The 27,936-nt window shown below is 42.0% G+C and overlaps 1 protein-coding gene across 2 annotated transcripts in view; it reads right to left on the bottom strand.

Annotated features, from left to right (window-relative positions):
* MYLK (myosin light chain kinase) overlaps positions 1-27,936 on the bottom strand; it is a 344,254-nt gene that overhangs the window by 138,235 nt on the left and 178,083 nt on the right. For both annotated transcript variants that reach the window (XM_050916915.1, XM_050916916.1), the window contains one exon: positions 20,673-20,825. In XM_050916915.1, the coding sequence (XP_050772872.1) occupies positions 20,673-20,825 (153 nt within the window). The remainder of the gene's footprint in view (positions 1-20,672; positions 20,826-27,936) is intronic.

The raw sequence follows: 27,936 nt of genomic DNA, 5'->3' as shown, positions 1-27,936 counted from the left end.
GGCCGGGGAATTTTGGCTCTAAGCTTTTTCTTTGGAGTAATATGGCCCTCGCCGCTTTACGAGTTGTGCAGGCCCATCCTATGACATTTTTAAGGCATTTCTGGTGCCAGAGGTAAAAATGCAGTCAAATGGGAAAAGAGTTAATTGAAAAATCTGGGACCTCAACACAGGTTGGTTTGAGGTTTTGGATGAAGGCCTTTATTTATCCTCATCTCTGCCTGTACTCCTGGCCTTGATGCATCAAATGTGAAATTCAGTAACCTCAACCTCAGCTGGTGTTAAGCACTACAACAAACTACATCCTTTTGACTTCTCTCCTCCATTTTTAATGATCACTGTTCTGTTGCTTTATCAGCCTTAGATTTACCTTAAGAGTAAAAAGCCAGAAGCTATCACATGAGAAAATTGTCATGATGACAAAAATAACCTATTGAACTGTGGGATGTTTATTTTTTTTTAAAAGAATTTTAGCATAGTTGCTGCACTGAGCTCTACTGAATTATGTCTTTACAATCCATCCCAAGTGCTAGCAATCAAGATGGTTAAACAGATGGTTAAATGGTTTGATGAAGCATTAAGGCAAAATTTCATAAATCTGTTTTTAAAAAAATGTAATTGTCTAACAGCTGGGATATATTACTGTAATTTATAAAAATAGGCACCAGTTTAACAGCAGCTGTTTGCTTCATACAGGAGGCCAAATAATGCAGGACAGTATAGTCTATGCTATCCCTTGAATTAAGCCTGGGATTTTCAAAGAGACTATTGATTATCAATGGGATTTTGGTGGTGAACTCCCTTAGGCTCCATTGAAATTCCCAGTCTAAAAGTATTGATCTTCCTTTTGTGCACACAGCTTAATAATTCTTGCTCATGTCTTAAAACCAGTTTTGATCTGAAGCTCATTGAACTCAATAGGAAGACTCCTTATGATTTCAGTGGGCTTTGGATCAACCCTTTATGAACTGTTGTAATAATCATACAACTCCTGCATTTCTCTCTTCCTTCTGGTTTTAGGACTTAAGATCCTTGGGAAACAGAGTAATAGGATGCAGACCCCAGAGGGAAAACAAATAGATTCCATAATTATCAGTCCAAAGAGCACAGTCCTTGGCCTGGAAGACTAGAAATAGAAAGGGAGGCATTTAAAGGCTACATTATACACCCACATGTATCTTATACCAGGCAGGAGTAATATAGGATTTTCCCACAGTGTTTCCTCTCCCATAATAATTCATTTTTTATTAGAAAAAGCCACTTAAATGGGCATCCAATTCTTTGTTTATTAAAAGAACAGCCAGCAAGTGCATTAAATCCAGAAAGATAAGAGACAAAGTTCAAATGCTTCTGACTTCCTACTAGAGAGACAGGGTCCTAGCATTTTTGGAAAAGGACAGGAAAGAGATGCACAGCCTTTGATGCACTGGTATACAATTTCTATTCCGTCCTCATTTGCTTGTGGCCATAAATAATCAACACTATGTAATTCACCTCTCTATAGCTGCTGTGCCAATTCTTTACTGTTTATAAACACCTACTCTGATGAATAATACTTTGAAATTCTATCACCTCTTTTGCTACCAGATTGCAAGAGTACATTATATTAATTGAACCGCCACATCTCTGTACATTGTAAATTATTACTACTAGACTATTAAAAATCTAGACCAAAACACACTTGGACTTCAGGAAAGTCTAGATCTGTATCAGAACTCTATGGTTTGAGTGCATCTTCAATAAGTAGATCCATATTACAGAAGGGTAAATTGAGGCGCACACATTTATTGTTTATTATTATTAAACATTTGCAAACAGTGCCATTGTTAAACATAGTACTTGCAAGAGAAAAAATATGACAAATTCATGCTGCACTATAAGGTGAGTAAACCTACTACATGCCAGTTGTGTAACTTATTTATTTAAGTCTTTCAGACTTAATTTGTCTGAAAGATTTGTTTGTTGCATGGTTATCTTCTAATATGGAAAATATAGATGAGAAAGAAGAATAAAAAACATCACTAATCAGACCATGGCCTTATGATTCCTAAATCCGGCACTAAAGTTATGTTGAGGCACATGGGAAGATCTGGATCCAATCCTTTTCAAAGCTTGAATGTGTTCAGAGATGGCACCTTGGTTCCACCTTGTCTCTAGCTACAAGAGGTAACTGCTAAATGTTATCTCTTAACAAAACAATGTTTGGCTTCATTCACAGCAATCCTTAGAAACTGTACATTGCAATAGCTCGCAGTATTCATAGCATTAAGGTTTGGTATATTGATTTCTGCCTCAATCCCCATTGTTCTTGCCTTGGAAAGCCATCTTCTAGCATATTAAGCCTTAAAGCATGGCTCTACTCTAAAATGGGACTATATATAAATGACTTGTATGTGGCTCTTTTTTCATGTTATAATTAATTAGCATAATTTGGCTGATTTCAGGGCCAAAAAACGTTTTTTTTTCCTCTTTTACTCTTGTGAGGCCTGCAGAGCCAACACAGCTAATAGGGAGTTCAGCTAGGGATGCTAGGGGTAATCACAAAGGAATTTTGAGCACAAATTAGTTAGACTTGTGCCTATGTCCCATTTTGGTGGGCAGAAACTGTGCCTATCAGAAAGGGAGGCAGAGTCTTGGTCCCTTGAAAATACACCCCAAAATTCCAGAATTTTTAAGGTAAGCAACCATCTCCCCTCAGCCAGTTAGTAGGATTTGTAAGACACAAAGAGTTGAGAAAAATGGGTAAAATCCTATTTGGGAGTTTTGCCATTGATATCAATGGGGCCAGGAAATTTTAGTCAATTTAGTCAGCCAATTAAATGGGCTACTGGTCTGTTTGGCTACGACAATTTTAATATTCTTAGTGTTCAGTGGTGACAAATATTCCTTCTGTTCTCAATACTCTAAGTGGATATCAAAGCACACCCATAGGGCCACTTCCTTGTGAGGAGCAGAGAGCTATCAACCCCCCCTGAAATCACTGCAACTGCAGGACGCTCAGTTTGTCACAGGATCAGGCCTGTAGCCAGTTACAGTCAAGGATATGCAAAGAATGAAGTGTTTGCTGCCTTTTACTCAGAATGCTGCAAACCTACTGTTTAGTCTTATAAAAGACTTAATTATACCAGAGGAATCTGTTTGCCAGAGTCATATGGTAAAGCAGCCAAATAATGCCTAGCCTGACCCTTGCGTAGGGACTCTCTGAGCAGCGTTTACCATTTATGGTGTTTAAATATTGCTTTGGCTCAAAGGCTAATAAATCAACTGAGCTGAAGAGAAGACTTAACTCCAGAAATCACTCCTTGTGAGCAAACTCAGACAACGAAGCTGCAGTTTCCACTAACATCTCTCCGACACAGAGATTCACACACACATGTACAGTTAAAGTTCTGTAGCAGCCTCCCCAGCTATCAGCTAGAATTACACACTTAGAAAGGAGTTCCACCTTCCTGTGTATTTCCAATGTAAATATCACCGGCTGTTGGCAAGTCGCAGATTAACAGAGCTGTCAACTCAATAAAAAAATGGGCTGATTTCATAGAAAATTGCTATGGGTTGACATTCATCTAATTTGTCCCTCATTCTTCCTAAAAGTGTTTTTCTGTCTTAGACCTAAATTCATGTGGTCAACACATTCTCTGCAAGTTTTGCACAACTTGCAAATTTGGTTAAAACCACCACAAGAAATAATCAAATCTCTATGTGCTTAAGGCACTTAAGGCCAATTTTGCTTTTAAAGAAGCCTCAGCTTGTCTCCGATGTTGCATGTGCATGCAATAGTAGTTAAAGATCTAGTGACATGACAGTTTCCTTTAGACACCCAACCCCCATCACTTACGCCTGCAGTTAATGGAGTGCCAGATTTAAATATCAGCTCTTTGGAGCAGACTTTTTGCTCTGTTACCACCTATGCCACCTCAGTTTAAGATACAGCACTTACACAGGTGTAACTGATGGCAGAATTTGGCTATTTAAAAAGTGTTTAGTCTTGATGTGTGGAGATTCAGGCACACTGCTCCCATTAGTGACAGTGGGAGCTATACATATGGACAGAACAGAACAGAATGGACCTGCTAGCTGAAATGACATTTTAATTTTACTACAATCTGTGATATTTACTGTCACCGAATATCAAGACAAGAATAACTTTTAAGAATAACTTAAAATAGTGTGTTTGGAGTTAAACAAAGAGAAAAGTACACGAACTAATAACCCTCATGTTTCAGGATATCAGATGGGCTCAGGAAAAAAATTCTCCAGGGACAGTATAGAAGTTTTACTTTTTAATCCACAACGTCCAGGTTAGCCACCATCAGAGATGTGACACCAGACTAGTTGGATTGTTGGCTTATTTGGCATTTATGTTCTGTAAAGAGAATGTAGAGTTATTGTGACCTTGCTTACAGTCAATTGGTTCTTAATTTGAAAACTGAATAGGACTCAGAACAAACCAAGATCCAGGGTTATCCATGCAAAGAGTGGGTAACATGCCACTCAGTCTATGATCTTCAATGCAATCGCAAGCTAGAGGAATGCCCGGTTAGCTTGAAGCTACATGGAAATATTTCCCATAAAATACAACTGTACAAGCTTTCTAGGCTTTATTCCCTAGCTCTGCCACTTTCACTCACTGTTGATCTACAGTAAGTCACTTAACCTCTCTCTGTCTTACATTCCTCCAACTGTAAAATGGATAAATACTGCCCTCAGAGAAGTATTAAGCTTAATGTTTGTAAAACAATGAGATCTTCAAAGAATGGTAATAAATAGACATTAAAATATTAAAATTACTGAATGTGTGGAAAAAATAGACTTGCGCAATTGGACAGCAGTACCCAGTACACGTCTTATAAATATTTTTGGAGATGCTGTAGTGTTTCTTCCACCCTATGGGCAAAATTTGTCCATGGTGTGGAGGGCAGCATAAGATGCTTAGCACTACTTAAGCCAAGCATAGGGGCTGTGCTGATCTGGTGTTCTGCTACCTGAATAATTGCACATGGTTGGCTCCCTTAAGTGTTTACTGCACTCAGCTCTGGGGCTGGCTACGGGAGGGCTGCAGATCCATGCTTACACCAATCCAGTGGCCTCAGAACTTTGCACAAGTGTGGTAGAAAAGGGTTGTGTCCATTACTCCTGCCCAACTTCAGTGCACACCACTTGTACAGAGTCCAAACATTCAGGTTTTGGGTGGGTGAGGTGAATTTCATCCTGAAGCAACTTAGTTAAGGATACAGATTTCTACTAATAATAGGTTTGTGCCTTTGTTTTCAAAGGAATATCAGAATGAACTAGTACAATCCTGTTTTTCCATTTCAATTCACAAAATGCCCCTTGATTCAATCTCTGACCAGATTTGATATGGAGATAGCTAGCGCATATATAGTGCTGTTCAGCCGGAGATCTCAAAGCACTCTACAAAAGGTCGTCATTGTCATTATGCTAATTTTGCAAATGGAGAAACTGAGGCACAGATAGGTGATGTGACTTGCCCAAATTGAGGGGGAAACTAGCTGTGTGACAGGTCTGCAGGGTTAAATGGAGTCACACCATTTTCAGTCATGTACCAGTACCAACTTCTCTATACATAAAAATGTCACAAGTTTCACTCAGATATCTCACAGTGATGCAGGGCTAAAAATGGAGGTTGCATTTGACTACTGGAAAATGAGAAATTCATAGCACCTCAGTGAAACCAGGAACTCACTTCCAGCCCCGGAAATTCCTGAAATAACAGACTTTAAAATCACTACATTTGTATGTATAGAAAAGCCCTTTGAGCTCAATTCTAAAGAATTATATAGCTCCCTTTGAGATCTGTGAAGCTGGTCTCATAGTAATTCAGACCTAGCATGACAAGTGGAGGGACACAAAAATTAGCCATAAGGGAGGATGGGGGATACAAATCTTTCTATATACTCATAAAATATAGCGTTTCTGTAATACTTGTAGCATATATAGAACGATAGTGTGGTACAGAAGGCTGAGATGACCTGCCTAACACAACATTGGCGGTGTCACTATGAGTAACTTTCATCATTCCTAAGTTCTACTGATGAAGACCTTGGTTCAGCAAGCTACTGAATCACGTGCATAAGGGCTTTCCTGATTAAGAATTGACTGAAGCACGTGCTTAGGTGCTTTGCTGAATGGACCAAAGACTTTACACCACAATATTGTGTGGTTCCTTAACTATACATTCTTGCTGAGCAGGGAGGAGAGCTCTGCCTATCATCTTTGGCCTGATCTGACCCCGCTCCAATGGAACATGCTGTTGTAGGTCTTGACTGGATAGTGGAGACCATCTCTAGGGCCCAAACACTTGGTGCGTTGTTGTTCTAGGAATTCAATTAGCAGTTTTCCAGAGCTCCTAAAACATTTGCAAGATAGCAGCATTGAGGATGTGAACATTCAGAGAATTAGTCAGTCAGAAATGCAGCATTTCAGCTCTGAACCTCAAAAGTGACCTTTTGGATTGTGTTAAGATTTCTTTACTGGTTGTCCACTGCTGAGGGATGCCTTCAAAGCACCCCCCATTAGTGGTCTCCGCTCCATATTTACCCCCACAATCTGTCTGATGGATGTATCACTTTCGGAGCCTTTTCTCTTTAGCTAGTTGACTCAAAGACAGAAGTCTTGGTCAAGAGAAGCATCCTCACATGCCCCTCTATCTCGTCAGTTTCCCTAAATTCAAATTTTCCATTGACCTCCTCTGTCCGTAAACTCGATGCAATCATTGACCCTGAACTTCCCTTTTCTCTCACCCCGGCAACTCTGCTCATACCCACCACTGGTCTAGGGCCATTTCTGCAGATATCCTCACTTACACCTTCTTATACTGGCCTCTGACTGACTCTCTGGACACCTCAGGCCTTCACTCTTTGGATATCAGTATGTACAGAAAGCTCCTCATAGATACAAAGCAACATATGCACATTACCCTAGTATCAAAACTATCCCTTTGTCTCTCAGTTCACTTCAGGGCCCTGTTTAATACTGCCCTCCTTGTACATGTAGCAACTAGGGCTGTCAAGTGATTAAAAACATTAATTGTGATTATTTGCACGATTAATCACACTGTTAATAATAGAATACCATTTAAATATTTTTGGATGTTTTCTACATTTTCCAATATTAATTATAACACAGAATACAAAGTGTGCAGTGCTCACTTTATATTATTAAACATTTGCGCTGTAAAAAAGAAAAGAAACAATATTTTTCAATTCACCTAATACAAGCACTGTCATGCAATTGCTTTATCATGAAAGTTGAACTTACCACCATAGAATTACATACCAAAAAAAATAACTGCATTCAAAAACAAAACAACGTAAAACTTTAGAGCCAACAAGTCCATTCAGTACTACTACTTGTTCAGCCAATTTCTCAGACAAACAAGTTTGTTTACATTTGCAGGAGATAATGCTGCCTTCTTCTTGTTTACATCTCCTGAAAATAAGAACAAGCGTTCACATGGCATTGTTGTAACCAGTGTTGCAAGACATTTATGTGCCAGATGTGTTAAAGATTCGTGTATCCCTTCATGCTTCAACCACCCTTCCAAAGGACATACATCCATGCCGATGACGGGTTCTGCTCAGTAACAATTCAAAGCAGTGCACACTGATGCATGTTCATTTTCATCATCTGAGTCAGATGCCACTGGCAGAAGGCTGATTTTCTTTTTTGGTGGTTCGGGTTCTGTAGTTTCCGCATCAGAGTGTTGCTCTTTTAAGACTTTTGAAAGCATGCTCCACACATCATCCCTTTCAGATTTTGGAAGGCACTTCAGATCCATAAAACTTGGGACAAGTGCTGTAGCTATCTTTAGAAATCTCACATTGGTACCTGTGACATTACGCTCCATACTCTTTATGAAAATATGCTTATGGATATGACATAACTGAGATGTACTTTATGCAAGATGGCTCATGTAAGATATCACTGGAAAGATTATGATTTAGCAAATGTGATTATCTAACTTATATGCATGTCTCATTTCTGTAGTTAGGAATAGGGACGGTGTAACAATTACAACTGGGTGTGTATTGAGAAGACATCCACCAGACAACAGGCAATCAGATTTGATGGGCCATTAGGAAGAAACAACAAGACTGTGAAGAAACTAATCTCTCCCCCTCCTGGGAGGCATCCTGGGACCTAACTGTGACACTACTAGATCAGGTGGTCTTGTCACCTGATACTAAACATTATCTTGGACCTCTTGTAACTTTCCACTAAAAGGAGGGGGCAGGCACATCAAGCTTGTGAAACAAAGGATTCCCGCCTTATGTAAATCTTATTTAAGGGTTGGGAGGAAGGCAAAGGGGACTCTCCTCTTTTGCCTACCCAAGAAAGACAGACTGCTGAAAGTATCTGAAAGGACAAAACCCAACCTGAAGGGAAAAGCAGGGGTCCAGTCTGTAAGAAAAATAACTGGAACGCGGAATTACAGAAACTCTGAATCCTGCCTAAATTCAATATTTAGGGTGAGAATACTATTTGTAACTAGTTTCTTTAGTGAAACAAGCTTAGTTTACGTGTTTGGTTTTATTTGCTTAGTAATCTGCTTTGTTCTGTTTGCTATCTCTTTAACCACTTAAAATTCACCTTTTGTAGTTACACTTATTTCCTGTTTATAATATAAACCCTTTTGTACAATTCATAATGAGGGGCAGGGAGAGAAGTTGTGCATACCTTCCTCCACATTGAGGAAGGAGGCGGATTTCATAATATACCTTTGGGTCTAAGCTTCAAGGGAGGTGGACACCTGAGTGCTGGGGCAAGTCCCTTAATCTGAGTCTTCCCAGAGCTGATCTCAGTGTCTGTCGTCCTACAGTGGGCTGTGACCCTGCCTGTGTGTGTGCTAAAGGAGGCTTAAATGCCTGGCTCAGCAAGACAGGGTTATAGGGTGCCCAGGCTGGCAGAACAGGCAGGCTCAGTGGTATCTCAGCATATCAAGTGGCATATTAAAGGGAGGCAACCTGTCACAGTACCTTCTTTGCATTTTGTCAAATCTGCAGTGAAAGTGTTCTTAATATGAACAACATGTGCTGCGTCATCATCCGAGATGCTGACGTGAAATCTATGGCAGAATGAGGGTAAAACAGCACGAGACTTACAATTCTCCTCCAAGGAGTTCAGTTACTAATTTAATTAACGCATTTTATTAACGAGCATCATCAGCATGGATACATGTCCTCTGGAAAGGTGGCCTAAGCATGAAGTGACATACCAATGTTTAGCATATATGGCATGTAAATACCTTGCAGTGCCGGCTACCAAAGTGTCATGTGAACACCTGTTCTCACTTCCAGGTGACGTAAATATGGAGTAGGCAGCAGTATTTCCCATAAAGGTAAACAAACTTTTACAAATGATTGGCTGAACAAGAATTAGGACTGAGTGGACTTGTAGGCTCTAACGTTTTTCATTGTTTTGTTTTTGAGTGCAGTTATGTAACAAAAAAAAATAAATTTACATTTGTAAGTTACACTTCCACAATAAAGAGATTGCACTACAGCAGGGGTTCTCAAACTTCACTGCACGGTGACCCGCTTCTGATAAAAATTACTTCACGACCCCAGGAGGGGGCCGAAGCCTGCGCCCATCCAAGCTCCACTGCCCCACAGTTTGAGAACAGCTGCACTACAGTACTTATATGAGGTGAATTGAAAAATACTATTTCTTTTGTTTATTATTTTTACAGTGCAAATATCTGTAATCAACAATAATTGACAATAATTGAGAGCTGTACACTTTGTATTCTATGTTGTAATAGAAATCAATATATTTGAAAATGTAGAAAAAATCCAAAATATTTAATAAATTTCAATTGGTATTTTATTGTTTAACAGTGTGATTAATCGCAATTAATTTTGCATTAATCCCATGCATTAACTGCGATTAATAGACAGCCCTAGTTAATACATTAACTCACTGGACTACCAATGCTCAGCTAACCATTTTAACCATTATGTAATTGCTCACCTAATGATTTTAAATGTTATGTAATTGTCTGGCAGAGCTTGTAGATGTCAAAGTTGGTCTCATGAGTGCCTCAAGCAATGGGAACCAGGATGCATGCCATGCAGGGGACTGAAGCATGTGATTGGTTTTCTCTTTCCCATTCACTCACATATACAGAGGCAACAGGGCTGTCTCATGAGCATGAGTATATAATAACCAAAGGCTAGTCTGGAAAGCCATTTGCTTGTGGATGTGAAGTTCAATACAGTTAGACTGAAAGTACCTTCCAGTGTGTATATCATAGGAAGGGTGAATTCATAACTTCAGCTAGAATCTCAACAAGCATTAAATTAGTTGGTACAATTATGAGACTTAGAGTTAAAATCCAAGCCCATTTTACTTCTATAAAATACTAATTGCATCCTATTCTCAGGTACTTAGGGTTCTAATTTACCAAGAGGCTGAACACCTGCAGCTCCTATTGATTTCTTCTGCCTAGGTCTTCCTGACAATCCATATCACACCTGCTCTGAATCCATATGCACAACAATAATATCTGAAGAGCTTTATAAAATCAGGCTCATTTCACACAGATGGTTTTAGCAGAATGGCTTTTTGATTTATAACTAGTTAACTAATGCACATTCGCTACTTTAGGAAACTTTTTTAGGATCACTGTGATCTTGTTTTTAAACTAGTTTATACATATTTTCTCAACATTGTTTTTTAACATATTTTGGTGGCTGCATTTTGTTCAACACAGAATGCTTGACAAAAGGATGTGACACTTCTGCAAGGCTGGAAATCAGAGATGAAAAGGCCTATTTGATCACTCAGTCCATCTCCCTGCCAATGCAGGATTGTTCCTAAGTTGACTGTGATTCAGTGACATTCTGAGTACCTTTCCCAGACCTGAGGAAGAGCTCTGTGTAAGCTTGTCTCTCACCAACAGAAGTTGTCCAGTAAAAGATATTACCTTACCCACCTTGTCTCTTTAATATCACAGCATTTGACCACCTTATATGGCAAGAATACCATCCGCTCAACTTCGTTTTTCTTTTACAAGAAATATTTATGTAATTCATACTTTTCAGCTTTTGTTCCTTCTGTACACAGACATCCCTCAATTCCATGCAAATTTAGTTCCATTTTTCCTGGAAATTGTTCATCTCATTAAATTGTCTTTAGAAAACATCACTCATGCTGATGGACTGAGTCCTACATAATTTAAAACTTGCTCACGTGTTTCACTTTTGTCCCTCACTTTTTTATTTTTAGCCTGAATTTTGTGTTCACATTTGGGCCTTGGGTGTCAAGAGAAGGGAAATTTGTTTAAAAGGAAGTTTAATCCTATAAGGCTTGCAGTTGTAAGTGAAACATATAAAAACAGAGGGCTGGAATATTAACACTAAGACACTGCTAAAATAAGTTGACTACATTAGTTCTGATCATTATAGCTTCCCTCTGACACTTCACTGCATTTCCTGGGCAACAAAAATATGTCCTTTCAAAGCTAGTCCTGTGATCCATTGATCATGCAGCCAAGGAGGTTTCCTAGATCAATAGCTCGGTATAACATTTTAATGTGTAACAAGACTGATTTATATATTCTTAAAAATCTATTGTCCTCTACCAGTTACACCACATTAGACAATAATGCTTTCAGATAAAGCTGCATCTCTGCACAGCTGTAGCCAATGTCAACATTACACAAGTAGAACATTATACTTCATGTACCTCAGGCAGAAATATATATTTCTGTGACACAAATATACAGGATTTCACTTAGGCTTCAAAAAGGCTGATTACCGAATAATCAGTGATAACCTCGTTTAAAGATTATTGTCCAAGAGAGGTCACTCTAAGGTGTAAAAAGAAAACCTGCTAAGCAAATACAGAGGGAAAAGTCTCCTACCTGAAATCTTGTCATCCGCTAAATTACGTATTATGGCCCCACTCACACTGGACTGAACAGTGGCAGAAACAAAACCAAGTTGTTTTCCAGAAAGCATATCCTTTCACTGCTGTGATAAAATGGTTACAGCAGAGACTGACAGGCTTTCAGGTGACTCTAATCTGCTTGTCCGCTGATCAATGAATGCCTATACTAATCAGATTATGAAGGCCAGAGGCTACCCAACACAGACACTTACTCTGGGGAGACTGTATAAATAAATATCTATGTGAATAGGATATAGAGGGTGGTATTAAGTGGGGGTGAGAAGAACAGAACTGAAACTGAAAAAGTGAACCATTGGCAAGGGATAGAAATGGGGTCAAGAGCATTAATTAGAGCTGCAGCCCTCGCCGTACAGCATTAGCTGAGCCAGAGAAGCAATTTTAGGAAGCAGACTCTTTACACTGAACACAGAATGCAGACAATGAGTGTCTGCAAATGAACTTATATGGTGACAGACCAGGAAGACAGCACCAAAAGAAAGTCTTAGGCCTGCATCTATGTTGCCACCATCCTCATGACTAGATATTGCCAATGCGGAGGACAAGCTGGTGGAAATGGAGAGTCCAGAGGAAGAGAGAGACCCAAATTATGAAAGCAGAGCACACTGCCAGTCAGTTGCATTGGTTATCATGTATTGCTAGACTTAACTGCAAGGTGGAAGGAAATTTCCCTAGACATTAAAGCAAGCTGTTTTATCCTTGCAGTACAAAATCATTTCATATTAATAAACAGAGATCCAGAATCTTCCCAGATTTCAAGGAGCTGGGATCCAAACTTTGTAGCTTAGACCAGTCTACACTGTGAATAAAAGAAAAGAGGTTCCCCAGGCTTTTGTTAGTGAATAGCTACAGCGCTTCAAAGGGCTTTATGATGTTAGTGTATTTGAAACACCATGCTGCTAGTCAGAGTCTAGGGGATTGAGTGTGGGCTATGTGTTGGACCTCTATTCCAAACTCTGCCTCTGACTTGCTATAAACCTTATCCCAGTCACAGTCTCTCTGTGCCTTAGTTTCTTGTCCATAAAATGAGGATAATAATGTTTACTCCCTCTCTGAAAGCAACTAGATTCCTATAGAGAAAGAATGATAGAAGTACTGTTATACATGACTTATAAATAGCTACCTTATATTTCAGCTTCAGCATCTAAAATCACTATCTCTGGATATAAATACTATAGCTTTATCTCAGGTGACCTGAATGCACAGTGCGTTGTAAATATGCGCCGCCCATTATGGAGATGAGCTTTTTAGAAGTTGGGTGCACAATTATATGTGAAAATGCTTTTGTTATTGCCATTTAAGTGTGTAATTGGCTAGTTTGCACACATAATCACAATAATTTACACAAGCAAACTAGTCATGCAATTGAAAACACATTTTGCTCACTTTTACAAAACATCAACCCCCAAATATATACACAGTATAAACCAGGGGTGGGGAACCTATGGCCTGTGGGTCAGATCCAGCCTGCTGCTTCATTTCATCTGGCCTGTGGCAAGTCTCCATTATGCCGGCTGGAAGCTCTGAGCCTTGAGGCTCCTCCCCTCTTCCCCCCCTCTAGTCCTGCAGGGCTGGAGCTGCGAGTGCTGGTGAGGGGTGAGGAAAGTTAGGGTTGCCAGGCTGTTAAAAGTCCAGTTGGCTCCGCACAGCTCCCAGAAGCAACTGGCATGTTCCTGCGGCCCCTAGGAACAGAGGCACTCAGGGAAGCTTTGAGCTACCCCCAGCGCCAGCTCCACAGCTCCCATTGGCTGGGAACCACGTAGAGCCGCCTGGCTGTGCCTCTCCCTAGGGGTCAGACATGCCGGCCACTTCCGGGAACAGCACAGAGCCAGGGCAGGCAGGGAGCCTGCCTTAGCCCTGGGGCACCACTGACCAGGAGCTGCCTAAGGCAAGTGCTGCCCAGCGACAGACTGCACCCCAAACTCTCTGCCCCAACCCGGAGCCTCCTCCTACTCCCCAAACCTCTTATTTCCAGCCTCACCTCAGAGCCCGTGCCCCCTAGCCCAGAGCCCCCTCCTGCACCCCAAACCCCTCAGCCTTGGCCCCACCCCAGAGCCCTCACCCCCATCGCCTGCCCCAACCCTGAGCCCTCTCCTGCACCCAAACGCCTTCCCAGAGCCCACATTCCGAACCTCTTCCCTCACCCCAACCCCCTGCCCCAGCTCTGAGCAGGGCTGTGTGGCCCACAACTCATTTTTAATGTGGGTCAATGGCTTCTGATAGAAAAAAGGTTCTTCATCTCTGATAGAAACCTTGATAATCCAAATGTAGTGGAGGGCACCACTGAAGTTTGAAAAATCAAGGAATTTCCAATAAATGCAGAGGGGAAGGCTTGACTAGCCTGGTTTATACTGTTTCAGCACACATCTGGTTTTCCTTATATAATAATCATTAGCACAGCACTCTATGCAGTGCATTCCATTGGAGGAGGTCAAAGCTTATGCTGAAAAGATTTGTCAGACTTGTTTTTAAAAATGTGCTGCTCATTTCTTGGAAATCAACCCCATTACCACATTTCAGCTATATAATACTGAAGTCAAAGACAGCTAGGTTTTTAGGATTCTCCACACTGAGTCTCTCGCTTCATCAGGATTCTACTTCTGTTTCTACCACAGGCTCCCTCAGGCGAATCACTTAACCTTCCTTTATCTCAGTTTCACCATCTGTCAAGCGGGGATAACGTTTTCCTGCCTTACACTGATCAGATGATAGGAGGATTAATTACTTACTGTTTGTAAAGTGTTTTGAAATGGTCATAGGGATGGTGCAATGGAAGTGCAGAGCATGGGCCCAGTCCAACAAGGTGCTAGGAGCCTTCTGTGAAATGCCGAGCCGTTTCAGCTTTCATTCACTAGAATGAGTAAGAATGGAGCGTGCTCAGCCCCTCGCAGCACTGGGCCCTGTCTCATATTAATAAGGCAAATCTCAGTTACAAATTAATCCGAAACTGATGATGGGGAAGAAATGCTTCATCACAATGGCCCAAACTGGTCATTACGGGCCTGATCCAAAGCTCATTGAAGATAATGGAAAGTCTCCCATTGACTTCAATAGGCTGTGGATCAGGCCCTTTTTAACCCTAAGGAGATTTGAGATGTTAGTTTCCTGCATTAATGCCACACTAGGAAATTATCTTTGACAGAAACCAAGTAGTAGGTCTAACAAGAGACAGACTAAGGGAGAGCATCGGGGTTCTAAAGGGACAATGTTTAGGCTATTTTTACACCCTGTTTACCTTATGGGATGTGTAATATTCTTTCAGTTTTAAATTTGATCTGCAATCTAAAAGTACGTACAAGGCAGACTTTCCTTTTATAAATTATTTGCCACGCCTGCATGGGGCCTTTCTGAAAGTTATTTGAAAGCCTTTGCTTTAATTCAATAATTGTTTTCTTTGAAAAATAAAACTGGAAAGAGCTTTTTGGATTTTTGGGCAAAACTAAGTTAAATTTTCAAGACACTTCACTCCAGGCAAACTTCCCCAAATGACCACAGCAGATGTTATTGCTCCTTCAACATAGGTTTGCGTCTGTAACGGGGTCGGCATCCATCTCTCGTAAGCATCCCCTTGTGGGTGTGTCCATGGTCTTTAAATCAGTCCAGCCCTGTATGGAGCCATATCCCCAGAACTTCCTCCCTGGAGACACTATCTTCCTGTGGCCCTTCCCGGTTCAGTCCCTGCAGCCAGCCAGGTGCCTCTCACTCCCCTGGTCCCTGCACACACTGAGCTGTCCATGGCCCTGCTGCTCTTCCAGGCAGCCAAGCCTGCAAACCTTTCTTCTTCAGCTCCAAGCAGCAACTGCCTTCTGGGCTGTTCTGCAGTTCCTTTTATATGGCCCTCCTGGGCCCTGATTGGCTGCTTCCCCTGCAGCCACTCTAATCTGGTTGGAGGACCTCTCCACTGCTCCTTTCCTGGGATGGGCGTGACAGAACCCTGAGGCCTCCAGCAGGGGGCCTTTGGGCCTATTCCACCCCATCACAGTGTCATTTTGGTAATTGAGCCAAAATGGTGACGCAGCATGAAATTTAGTTCCACACAGATTCAGAAATATGGCCAGGGAAACAGGTTACAGAAAGCAGAACTCTGTACACTGGTATCAGATTAATATTGATATACAATGGGAATCCTTGTTTCCTCTCCAGCTTGATCTGAACTCAATACAAATTGTTCAAAGCCAACAATCATTTCAGGTTCAAAGAGAGCTTATCAAATTGCTCTCTCATTTTCTTTTCTATTGCTATTCATTGGAGTGAGGGAGACAGCAGGTCTAATGGTTAGAGCAAGGGCCAGTGAGTGGGTTGTAGTCTCAATTCTGTCACTAACTCACTGTGCACTTTGGGTAAATCATCTGTGGCCTGAATTTCAAAGCACTGAACATCTGCAACTCCCTTTGGGCACAATACCCTGGACTACTGAAAGTCCAGCCAATAATCTTCAGGGACTCCTCATATGTAAAAAGGAATATTACTATTAACCCACGTTGGCGAAGCACTTTGAGATCCCTGGGTTAAAGGTGATATGTAAGGACACGGTACTATTATTTATTTTGCTACCTATAACTGGGAGTGTGAACAACTGGAGTTATGGATCAGACTTGGTGACTTAAACTGCCTGAGAGAGGAATACAAAGTGGGGAGAGACGGGTCACACACTAAGTCAGAGGTGGGCAAATTACAGCCAGCGGGACCTTCCTGCCTGGACCCTGAGCTCCTGGCCTGGCAGGCTGGCCCCTGGCCCCTCCCCCACAGTTCCCTCTCCCTCTGCAGCCTCAGCTCCCTGCGCCACCAGCGCAATGCTCTTGCAGGGTGGCGCAGCTGCAGAGCCGCAGCCTGACCCAGTGCTCTGTGCTGCACGGTGGCCTGTCCTGGTGCTTTGGGCAGCGCGGCTGTACCATCGCCAGCCACCGGTGCTCCGGGCAGCGCGGTAAGGGAGCAGGGAGCGGAGAAGGTTCGATAGAGGGCAGGGGAGTGGATAGGATGCAGGGTGGTCAGAGGGCAGGGAACAGGAGAATTGAACGAGGGCAGGGGTTCCAGGGGGCAGTCAGGAATAAGAGAAGGGGTTGGATGGGGTTCCAGGGGCAGTCAGTGAGAAAGGATGGTTGGATAGGGCAGGGGTCCTGGAGGGCAGTCAGGAATAAGAGGAGTGGTTGGATGGGGCAGTCGGTCCGGGGGCAGTCAGGGAGGGATGTGTGGGGCAGGGAATGGGGGGGGGGGGGGGTTGGATGGGGCAGGAGTCCAGTGGAGCCATCATGGGGCGAGAAGCAGGAGGGGTTGGATAGGGGGTGGGAGCCGGGCCACACCTGGCTGTTTGGGGAGGCACAACCTCCCCTAACCAGCAATCCATACAATTTTGGAAACCTGATGTGGCCCTCAGGCCAAAAAGTTTGCCCACCCCTGCACTAGGTATTATCCCAAAATGCAGTGTGTGGTCTGGAGAAGATTTATTACTTCCCTTTTTCCAGTACGTACATTAATTTTCTGCTGTAATATGCCCATTGCAAACCAAGCATTTAGGGTGGCCATACCAGCAGCACTGAGTGCTTCAGAGAACACTAATGCCAACCAGTATTTGCTAGGGTGTCTTATGAAAATATACAAAAAGATAAGAGATTCTGAAATCAGAGGTTAAAATTTGGGACTATTTTTAGCATGAAAATCCATGATGATCTGAATCACAGAGAAAACAAATGTAATCCAAATGGCAGCAGGGATGTCATGAGTTTTAGGGGGTGACCTAAATCTGTTAAAATGTTAAATGATTTTACAGTGAGACCCACAAACATCTAACCCTGCTCCTGTTCTCCCCGCAGATGCTGTGCATTCCATAAGCCAGGCAGAGATGGGAAGTGGGGGAAAAAACATCTCACAGCGGCAGCTGCAGACAGATGCAGGCCAATGACAAAGCCCAAATGCAAGCTCCAAAAGTAGTTTCTGATCTCAGGAGGCAGTGTGATTCCTGCATTGGCTCTTATGGTTTTATAGGGTTACTGTTCTGCAGTTTTTACAGTTTTTCTAATCCCTGAGATTAATGTGCATTTTCCCATTAACAATGCACCAGAAGGTTTTATATTCGAATAAAGAGAGTAAATAAGCTAACGCTGAAGTGAGCCTGTGCTTGTTTTTCAGCACAGAATAGGATTTCCCCTCTTGCCAGCCACTGTCTTCATATACCAGGATTTTTGAACTCCACTCCAGGCAACCTCAATGAAGGCAACTGTCTCCCTCAATATATACACAATGAATGGGACCCACATGGTCCAAATCAACCGTTTGCCTTTGTGAATACAATGATCAGCTGTTCATATCATGAAATCTGGGTGCCTGTCACGTGGGACTGGGGGCAGGTGCTTGGGGAAACATGCCACAATGCAATGAGACATTCTTGTGGGCATCATGGAGGTACGCAGAGGAGGGTTTATTGAGAGGAGGGCACTCACTCCTTGCTCTCTTTCTCTGACATGCAGTAGATTTAACTCTGAGTGAGAGGGAAGGCTGGTTCAAATTCTTGCACAGTGGGTTGTGAGGGAAACTCCCTGCGAGGTGCCCAGTTGGAGGGCAAGAGGTCAGCGTAGGACAGGCCTGATGGGGGAAGTTCTATTCAGTGCACATCCATTCAGCCATGCAGTCATCCATTGCACCAGGTCAGTTGGCTGCGGATGCCTTCAGTTTGCCAGTATCCAGAGCGTTACAAGCATAGATCTTTGCAAAGCAAGGACTCCCAGTTTCCAGGGACAGGCGATCACCCTATTCATTCATCACAACTTTCCTCTCCCACTCCTTTCACCTTACTCAGACTCCCTTGAGTTGGAAAGCCACTGCTCCCAGGTAGCCAGAAAGTGTTATTTGAGACCAATTTAAAGTTAATGCTTCTATCTGGGAGTCAAGTGTGCAGCCAAACTCCCAGCCGCGCTAGCTCAAGGTGTGAGGAGTTGTACTATGGCATCACACTTGCTACTGCAATTTTGCCCCCAGGCAATGGGGTTCTCGAAACACTGCATTTTAGGGGAATGATGTGGCAGTCTGTATGAACACCACTAGGCTATCCTCTGTTCCATACCTTTCCCTGCCTGATAGTTATGGATACTGCACTCATCTTGCTTCCATCACAGACACTACTGTCCTGTAGTTATACGTCCCGTCAAGCCAGGCATTCACAAAACCTTAGCAGCACTATTCCTTGCACCACAGCTGCTTGTTATATAAAACTGCATATTATTTTATGCTTCAGAGTCTTAATGCCTTAACAAGATCAGCCACATGGCTCTGACGCAGCTGCACACACCATTGTAAAGCTGTTGGGAGAAGACAGTCATAGAATCATAGAATACCAGGGTTGGAAGGGACCTCAGGAGGTCATCCAGTCCAACCCTCTGCTCAAAGCAGGACCAATTCCCAACTAAATCATACCAGCCAGGGCTTTGTCAAGCCAGGCCTTAAAAACTTCTAAGGAAGGAGATTCCAACACCTCCCTAGGTAACCCATTCCAGTGCTTCACCACTCTCTGAGCGAAAAAGTTTTTCCTAATATCCAACCTAAACCTCCCCCACTGCAACTTGAGACCATTACTCCTTGTTCTGTCATCAGGTACCACTGAGAACAGTCTAGATCCATCCTCTTTGGAACCCCCTTTCAGGTAGTTGAAAGCAGCTATTAAATCCCCCCTCATCCTTCTCTTCTGTAGACTAAACAATCCTAGTTCCCTCAACCTCTCCTCATAAGTCATGTGCTCCAGCCCCCTAATCATTTTTGTTGGCCTCCGCTGGACTCTTTCCAATTTTTCTACATCCTTCTTATAGTGAAGGGCCCAAAACTGGACACAGTACTCCAGATGAGGCCTCACCAATGTCCATTAGAGGGGAATGATCACATCCCTCGATCTGCTGGCCATGCCCCTACTTATACAGCCCAAAATGCCATTAGCCTCTTGGCAACAAGGGCACACTGTTGACTCATATCCAGCTTCTCGTCCACTGTAAGCCCTAGGTCCTTTTCTGCCGAACTGCTTCCTAGCCATTCGGTCCCTAGTCTATAACAGTGAATGGGATTCTTCTGTCCTAAGCGCAGGACTCTGCACTTGTCCTTGTTGAACCTCATCAGGTTTCTTTTGGCCCAATACTCTAATTTGTCTAGGTCTCTCTGTATCCTATCCCTACCCTCCAGCGTATCTGCCATTTCTCCAAGTTTAGTGTCATCTGCAAACTTGCTGAGAGTGCAGTCCACGCCATCCTGCAGATCATTAATGAAGATATTGAACAAAACTGGCCCCAGGACCAACCCTTGGGGCACTCCACTTGAAACCGGCTGCCAACTAGACATGGAGCCGTTGATCACTGCCCGTTGAGCCCGATGACCTAGCCAGCTTTCTATCCACCTTATAGTCCAATCATCCAGCCCATACTACTTTAACTTGCTGGAAAGAATACTGTGGGAGACCGTGTCAAAAGCCTTGCTAAAGTCAAGGTATAACACATCCACTGCTTTCCCCTCATCCGCAGAGCCAGTTATCTCCTCATAGAAGGCAGTTAGGTTAGTCAGGCATGACTTGCCCTTGGTGAATCCATGCTGACTGTTCCTGATCACTTTCCTCTCCAGTCAGCCCACTAAAGCTTATATATCCTATGGGATGCACACATGGACACATCAACATGGAAGCTAAGAAAGAGGAAGAAGAATCAAGCCAAATCCTTGCAGGTCAGGGAGCATTTCTACTGCAATAGCTGAGTATTTATCTTTGACACATTCACCTTTGACAGTGACTTGAGCACTGCAGGATGCCCGTCCTGTGCTGTTTTCTGCCAGACACGTATAAACACCATCATCTTCTGGTAAAGCATCTTGTACAGTCAACTTTGCAAGCCCATCTTCGAAGATGGAATGGGCGTACTGAATTGGTTCATCTGCAGACATGAAGAAAGAGAACATTTCTTAACACATCACATTCAGCAGGCCATAAATTCCATAAACACTGCTCAGTTTTAATGCACATTATAATCGTAATGGCTGTAGACAGGTTACAAACAAGAGCCAAATTCTGCTCTCTGATGCCCAGGTGCTGCTCTCTCTTGATTGCAACAGAAACATTCCACATGGATCCAAAGGCAGAATGTGGCCTTTGCTACAGTATCATTATATCTACGTGTGGCAGTCCTTATCGAGACAACTCTCCCCCTGACTCCCTGCTGTCCTTACTCAAGAAAATGCTGAAGGATTTGGCCCTGTATCTTTGAATAGATTCATAGTCAGGTTGGTAAATAACAGTCAACTATTGTTTATCCTAACAACCATGTACACTTTCTACCAGTGTGAAATTAGATGGTGGAATTGCCACCCAGTCTGTTTGTTCTGTGCTTGTACAACACCTAGCGTAATGGTGTCCTGGTCCATGAATGGGAGTCCCAGGTGCTACACCACAAATAATAAAAGAATAATGTACTGTTCTGAACATTTCCATTTATTGACATCTTGCTAGTTCTAGAAGGCATTCCAAGATGGCAAAAAATGATGAAGGCTGGAGGGACTGACTTAGGAAGAAAAAGTAAGAGAATTACATCCAAGTATGAATGGTTTGGTTACTGACAACTGTAGCCTGATCTATATTAGAAACCTTGACTGTTTCTGAATGTGGTTTTCACCAAGTGGTTCCCCTAAGGAGATCCTGAAAATGGTTTAAGTGCTAGTGTGGGACCAGATAATACTGCTTTAATGTTGTTTCAGAAAGTTCCACCAAGTCTCAGTCAGACTTTCTGAAACGTTATTGAAATCTGTTTTATCTGGTCTTAATTAGTTTCCAATATTGGTTCACCAATGGTATGTTTTCCTAGTTTAAATAAAGTTTAAGACAGCCTGATAGCTGTGTATAAACACGAAGCTGAGGAAGGATTTAGGGTCATCCTTTGGGGTATATCTAAGAGAAAATGGGGTGGAACTGAGCAAAAGAAATAGTAGGTTGAATTGGACAAAAAATTCAATCAATGGGGGAAAAATCTCCAAGGGAAAAAAAAAGAAATATTGTCTGAGTCATTTAAAGTTAGTTAGGACAAAGCACGGGAGTTTACAGAGACCAACCATGAACTGGATGATCTAGCAGGTTTTTACCATCTCTTCTGGTGCTCTCAGTCTTGGAAAGAAGACAATTTGCTTTCATACTCCATTTGTCCCTGAAGCTTGAAGTCTTCCTGTGTAGTACTTACAATGTTACAAAATACTAAGATGAATGATCTCAATTTATTTGTCCACTAAATCACCATCTTATAAAATAAGTAACTTTCTATTTCTTGAAAAGTTTGGGGTCAGCATTTAACTACTTTTTTGGGAGTCAGCAATATATTTTCAGGGTTAAACCTCCTAAACCACTTCATAAAACATTCATTTCCCAAATCAGACATGTTTTTATTGCTATTTCCTTTATCCTCTCTTCTACCCTTTGCATACTGTGGTGGCTCCAATCCCACACTTATGCATGCAATAATCCAGTTAAATCCAAATAATTATTTGAAGGACTAAGGCCCAAGATGGCAAGCTGTTTGAGGGCAAGGAGCATCTTCCTAGGCTGGATCTGTGCATCATCTACCAGAATGGGGATCCTGGTTAAGACTTTTGGCACTAAAATAATAATAAAAAGAATTCCAGTATCAGAGGGGTGCATGCTTAAATGCATTCAGTATGCAATCTGGTTTACCGAGAACAAGACGGCATAATTTCTTCAGGCATGAAGCAGCAAAAGAGCCATGCAAATGTTCTCTGTGAAAAAGCAATGTAATTTCTTTTGCCATATTAACTAAATCAAAATTTGTTGGTGCTTCAATTTTCCTCTTTGGGTATTAACAAAACTTTGACTTACTTTGTTTGCAGAACTACTTGCCATTTCATGAAAACACAGACACAGAACCAAAAAAACAAACAAAAAACAAAAGAAAACACCACATCTGCCCAGTGGAACAACCAATAGTCAGAGTCTACCTTATGTCGCCCCTTTGTCTAGATTTACACCTAATAATAACAATTTTCCCAGTAGGGAAATGTTCTCTTCTCCAAGGACATAACATTCAAATCTCTGACAGTTTGGCAGCAAGAATAATAACAAAAATACTTTACTGCTGGCAATTTATAACAGAAGAAAGGAAATTTTCCTCCTATTTATTAAAAGCTGTCCTAAAATAAAACACAACTTGGGGAATTATTTTGCTAAAAGGTTAAGGTAATATTCATTCTTTTTTAAACCCATCAAAATGAGATTCAGCCTGGGAAAATGGGTAAACAGTCTGAAAAGCATATTCAGCAAGAAGGAAATGTTTGGAACAATGAGATGTTAGCCATACCACTGCAGAAGCTAGCAATGAAATATTGGAAGGAAGAGAGCCGCAGTAGTGTGAATTCATTGTTTCATTTACTATTTATATATAGTAAATTCATTTATAAATAGTAAATAAAACAATGAATTCACAATACTGTGGCTTTTTTGGGTAACAATGATTGCTAACTACTGAGATCTGAGTATCACTGCTTTATATATGTTTTATTCTCACAGCAAAATGAATGACCAAGCATAATTATTTTTTCAACTACAATTGGATAACACAGTAAAAGCATTTGATTGGTTAATAACTTAGACTGATGCTTAAATCCCAGAGTGTTTTATAATATCATGTGCTGCAAAGAGCTGCAGGAGACACATTAAAGAGCCATTTGCAGCTCCATTCTGAGCTACATACACAAGTATGATGACAGAGAGCAGTTCCAGTGAGATCACTCCTAGAATACTGCGGTATAGTTCTACGTACCTCAGTTCTGGGGAAGTTGATATTATATTGATGGGAATCTGGAGAAGAGCAATTAAAATCATTAAAGGGCAGGATGGTACTGATTTATGAAAGATTAATAAACTTGCGTAAAGAACTTGGTTATGCGCTCTCCTAGTAACCATCTACAAGAAGATGGAGGATGTAAACAGCAAAGAGAATGAGAAGTGGCTCAGGTGGCAAAAGGGAGCATTACTAGGACTAATAGGATTAAACTAAGGACAGGACTATTTTAGGGTGAAAAGCAGGAAAACTTTGTTAAGTTGAGGAAGAGGAAGAGTCTCCAAAGGGAATAGCAGAAGCTTCAGATAATTCAAAACTAGATTGGATAAAATACCAGAAAATGTACTGTAGGCAACAATGCTTCATGGGAGCAGTAAGAGATGGAAAAGATTGGTGGTTCCAGGATACTGTGAAGATCTTCAGCTGCACCTATTTGTGCAAAATGAGTATGTGCTTTCTCCATGCAGGCACTGAGAGGTAGTTACAGATGGGATAGTTGAAAGCATTTATTCATCTACCAGGCTAGCTGATCTTTAGTGGAAGTCTCCATGTGCTGTGGCTTGGAGAAAATATTAAGCTTCATACGATTTCAGCTGACAAAAACGCATGGAATGCTGGATGGTTACTGAAATATATGCATGGTGGCACTGTAGCATAAACCACTTTGGAGATGTCTACACTGCAATTAGACTCCCACAGCTGGCCCATGCTCGCTGACTCAGGCTTGAGCTAAGGGGCTGTTTAATTGTGGTATAGCTGCTCAGGCTGCACCTCAAGCTCAGGTCCCTCCCCCTTCACAGGGTCCCAGAGCTTGGGCTCCAGCCCAAGCCTGACTGGCTACACCAGGGGTTCTCAATCTTTTTCTTTCTGAGCCCTCCCCCCCCACAACGTGTTATAAAAACTCCATGGCCCACCTGTGCCACAACAACTAGTTTTCTGCATATAAAAGCCAGGACTCGTATTAGGGGGTAGAAAGCAGTGTAATTGCCTGTGGCCCCATACCACAGGGGCCCCCAGGCAAGTAAGTTGCTCAGGCTCTGGCTTCAGTCCCAAGTGGAAGTGCTCAGGGCCCCAGGCTTCAGCCCCATGCAGTGGGACTTCAGCTTTCTGCCCTGTGCCCCACCGAGTCTAACACTGGCCCTGCTTGGCAGACCCCCTGAAGCAAGAAGGAGATGTTTGGAACAATGAGATGTTAGCCATACCACTGCATGCTAGATAGAAGCTAGCAATGAAATATGGGAAGGAAGAGAGCCACAGTAGTGTGAATTCATTGTTTCATTTACTATTTATATATAATAAATTCATTTATAAATAGTAAATAGTAAATGAAACAATGAATTCACAGTACTGTGGCTTTTTTGGGTAACACTGATCGCTAACTATTACTCAAAATCATCACTGCCAATTGGTATAGGATGGGATTTGAGGTGTTGGTTTTAACCTATAAAACCCTAAATGTTTTGGGATCTATCTATCAGAGAGATCGCCTCCCTGCCCACATGATACTGATACAACTGCAGTCAGGCACCTTGATCCTGCAAAGATTTATACACATGCTTAAAGTAAAACACACACACAAATCTTTATAGAATCAGAGCCAGCCTTGCCTTTCCACATTTCACTACTTTACATTTAGTTTGCCAGTGTCCAAATTAGTTAGCCTTCTGGACAACCTGCAAACCCATTTTTTCCACTCCCCAGGAAGACACACCCAGTTTACTCTTGAGGGTTGTGGGTAGTGTAATGTCATACTATGCATTATTAATATTAGGACCAATATCGGAGTACATTCAAAATGCTATATACACACTTTAGTATTTTACAAGATATTAATGTTAAAATACAGTATGTGGCCATCCCCTCCACCAACAGCAGCTTTTTAATGCACATCTCCCCATTAACACTGTCAGGTGGCTATGATGGTCTGTACACCAAGAAGCCATGCATCAATTGCAAGTATTCTATTACAGGATAATTCTGCAACAAAAAAAGTCTTTTAAAAAATGCCTCATTGTCAACTGGTACCACGATGTAGTTAGCACACATGTAGTTAGAGTGTGGAAACAAGCATATCTGAAGTCACGTGGTCTAGTAGATGGGGCACAGGACTCGGCGCTTGGCAACCAAAGTTCTATTCCTAGCTCTGCAACCAACCTCCTGTGTAACCTTGTGAAAGTCACTTCCCTCTGTGCCTCTGTTTCCCTTCCTGCCTTTGTCTATTTAGATTGTAAGCTCTTTTGGGTAGGGATGGCCTCTCACTATGTGCTTCTCTGGTGCCTAGTACACCAGGCGCACTAATGTAATATAAATTAATAATGGTTTACACACAATCCTGGAGCACAGGATCACTTGCCACTGTACTGCAACAGTACTTGTAGATAAAACAACCCAAAGCAGCTCAACAGCCAAAAGCCATCATGAAGACTAATACAGGATTCTTGGCTGCAAAATATACAGGATAAAGTGCAGTTGTATAGAAGTTCTCTGTGAAGTTTTACCCAGGTTCCAAGATACAAGAGATGGCTCATAACTGGAAGTCAAAAGTCACGTGGTCAAGGTGGTTAGGAACAAGCCTGAATGATAAGCAGTGGTGCAGGAGTGGGGGTGAAGGGGAGAGAGAGGAAATAGTATCTCCCCATGTTCGCATTTCTGCCCCTGGGTCTGTTGTTCAACTGCCAGTGTTGAAGGTGTAATGTGAATTCCAAAAAGAGATTCATGTTTTTAAACCAGGCTGCTTTGGTAGAATACAGCACCCTCTGTCAGCAACTGTAAAAGGCAATTATCCAGGTACGTGAAGGCCATACTGGCAAGCAGGCGGAAGGTCAATCCAAATCTAACATACTGGAGAATGGCAAGAAGAGAGTATAAATATATTGAAAATCTAGGATTTTCTATAACAATCATGTATTTATTTATCTCTAGACTGTATGTTTTTCAGCAGTGCCGTTGATAATAGTTACACAAAGAGGTGTTTCTTCAGGTATTTGGAGAGGCTTTATGATGCACGTCACCCCTGAAGCACTGTGGCTAGGGTCATTCTGACAGGACAATGCTCATTTTCCTGAATTTGGAAATGAAGAGTCTCTCTATGAAGAGACAGTAAGGTGCTCTGCGCGACAGGAAGGCAGTGACAGGGAGTTAACCACATGCAGTTATGTGTAACCATGCTATTCCATGGTTTGGGGAATTTTTCAGGAGGAGGAGGAGGAGGAACCATGGACTGGGAAGGAGACAGGGCTGACCGCGTATAATTGTGGGAGTGCTCCTTCTGCGCAGTACTTCCCTCCCAGGCAGCCTTCAGCCAGACAGGCAAGTTATTTCCAGTGGGAGAGGTCAGAGCTTCTCTCACATGTGTTTATCTTTGGGGATAAAACAGGGGCTTTTCCATTACAGTCATGGAGCACTGCTGAGTTACTGAGAAAGGGATCCAGCCAGGCTGTGGGAACATACCAATCTCAAGGTCACATTTTATTCTCCCTGCCACCTTTCTGAGTTCTCCCATTCACACTGAATGACTGAAAAAGTGTGCCGTGTAACCAACGATTATGTGCAAACCGCTCACTGTAAAGCAACCCTGAGAGAAGCAACTTGAGAACAAAGCATGCTGTTTTTTCCCCTTTAAAACTTATGGCCTGTGAAAACCTGAAACATCAACTCATGCTTTGTGAATAACACACCAGATAAGGGCTAAACTGAATAATTTAGGCTAGCCTTCAACAGAGATGGCGTGAACCAAAAAAATCCCAAAACTAAACTCTTCTGGAATTTTGAGGAAGTTTGGATTCTATGCAGAAGACTGAACCGTGGGCCCATCTCTAATTGTAAAAGGATCCATTAAGACATTTAAGAACTACATGTGAGGTTTTGTCTGTGGACTGTTCATTTGTTTAAACAAATCTGGGTTTGAGAGTATTAAACCTGATATCAACAGAAATATTTTAATGAAATGAAAACAAAATAGTTGTAAATAGTTTTGGACATAACATTCCCTTTCTGTGTACTATTAGAAATCCATCTTGCTAGTACAGAAAGAACTAGAAAAACAGAAAATGGAACTGCCAGTCTGGTTTCACTGTCCCAGCTGAGACAAGGGCACAAAAGACACAGCTTGGGTGGTGAGAAGGCAATAGGAGTTTAAAAATTAAAAAATGTTTAAATGATACAAAGTATTATCGAGGAATAAAATGATAAAAATCCACAAGTTTTA

The sequence above is a fragment of the Gopherus flavomarginatus genome, chromosome 10, assembly GCF_025201925.1.
Source record: "Gopherus flavomarginatus isolate rGopFla2 chromosome 10, rGopFla2.mat.asm, whole genome shotgun sequence".
In the NCBI taxonomy this organism is placed as follows: Eukaryota; Metazoa; Chordata; order Testudines; family Testudinidae; genus Gopherus; species Gopherus flavomarginatus.
The sequence above is the reverse complement of the archived record's forward strand: the minus strand, read 5'-3'. Positions and strand labels throughout refer to the sequence as shown.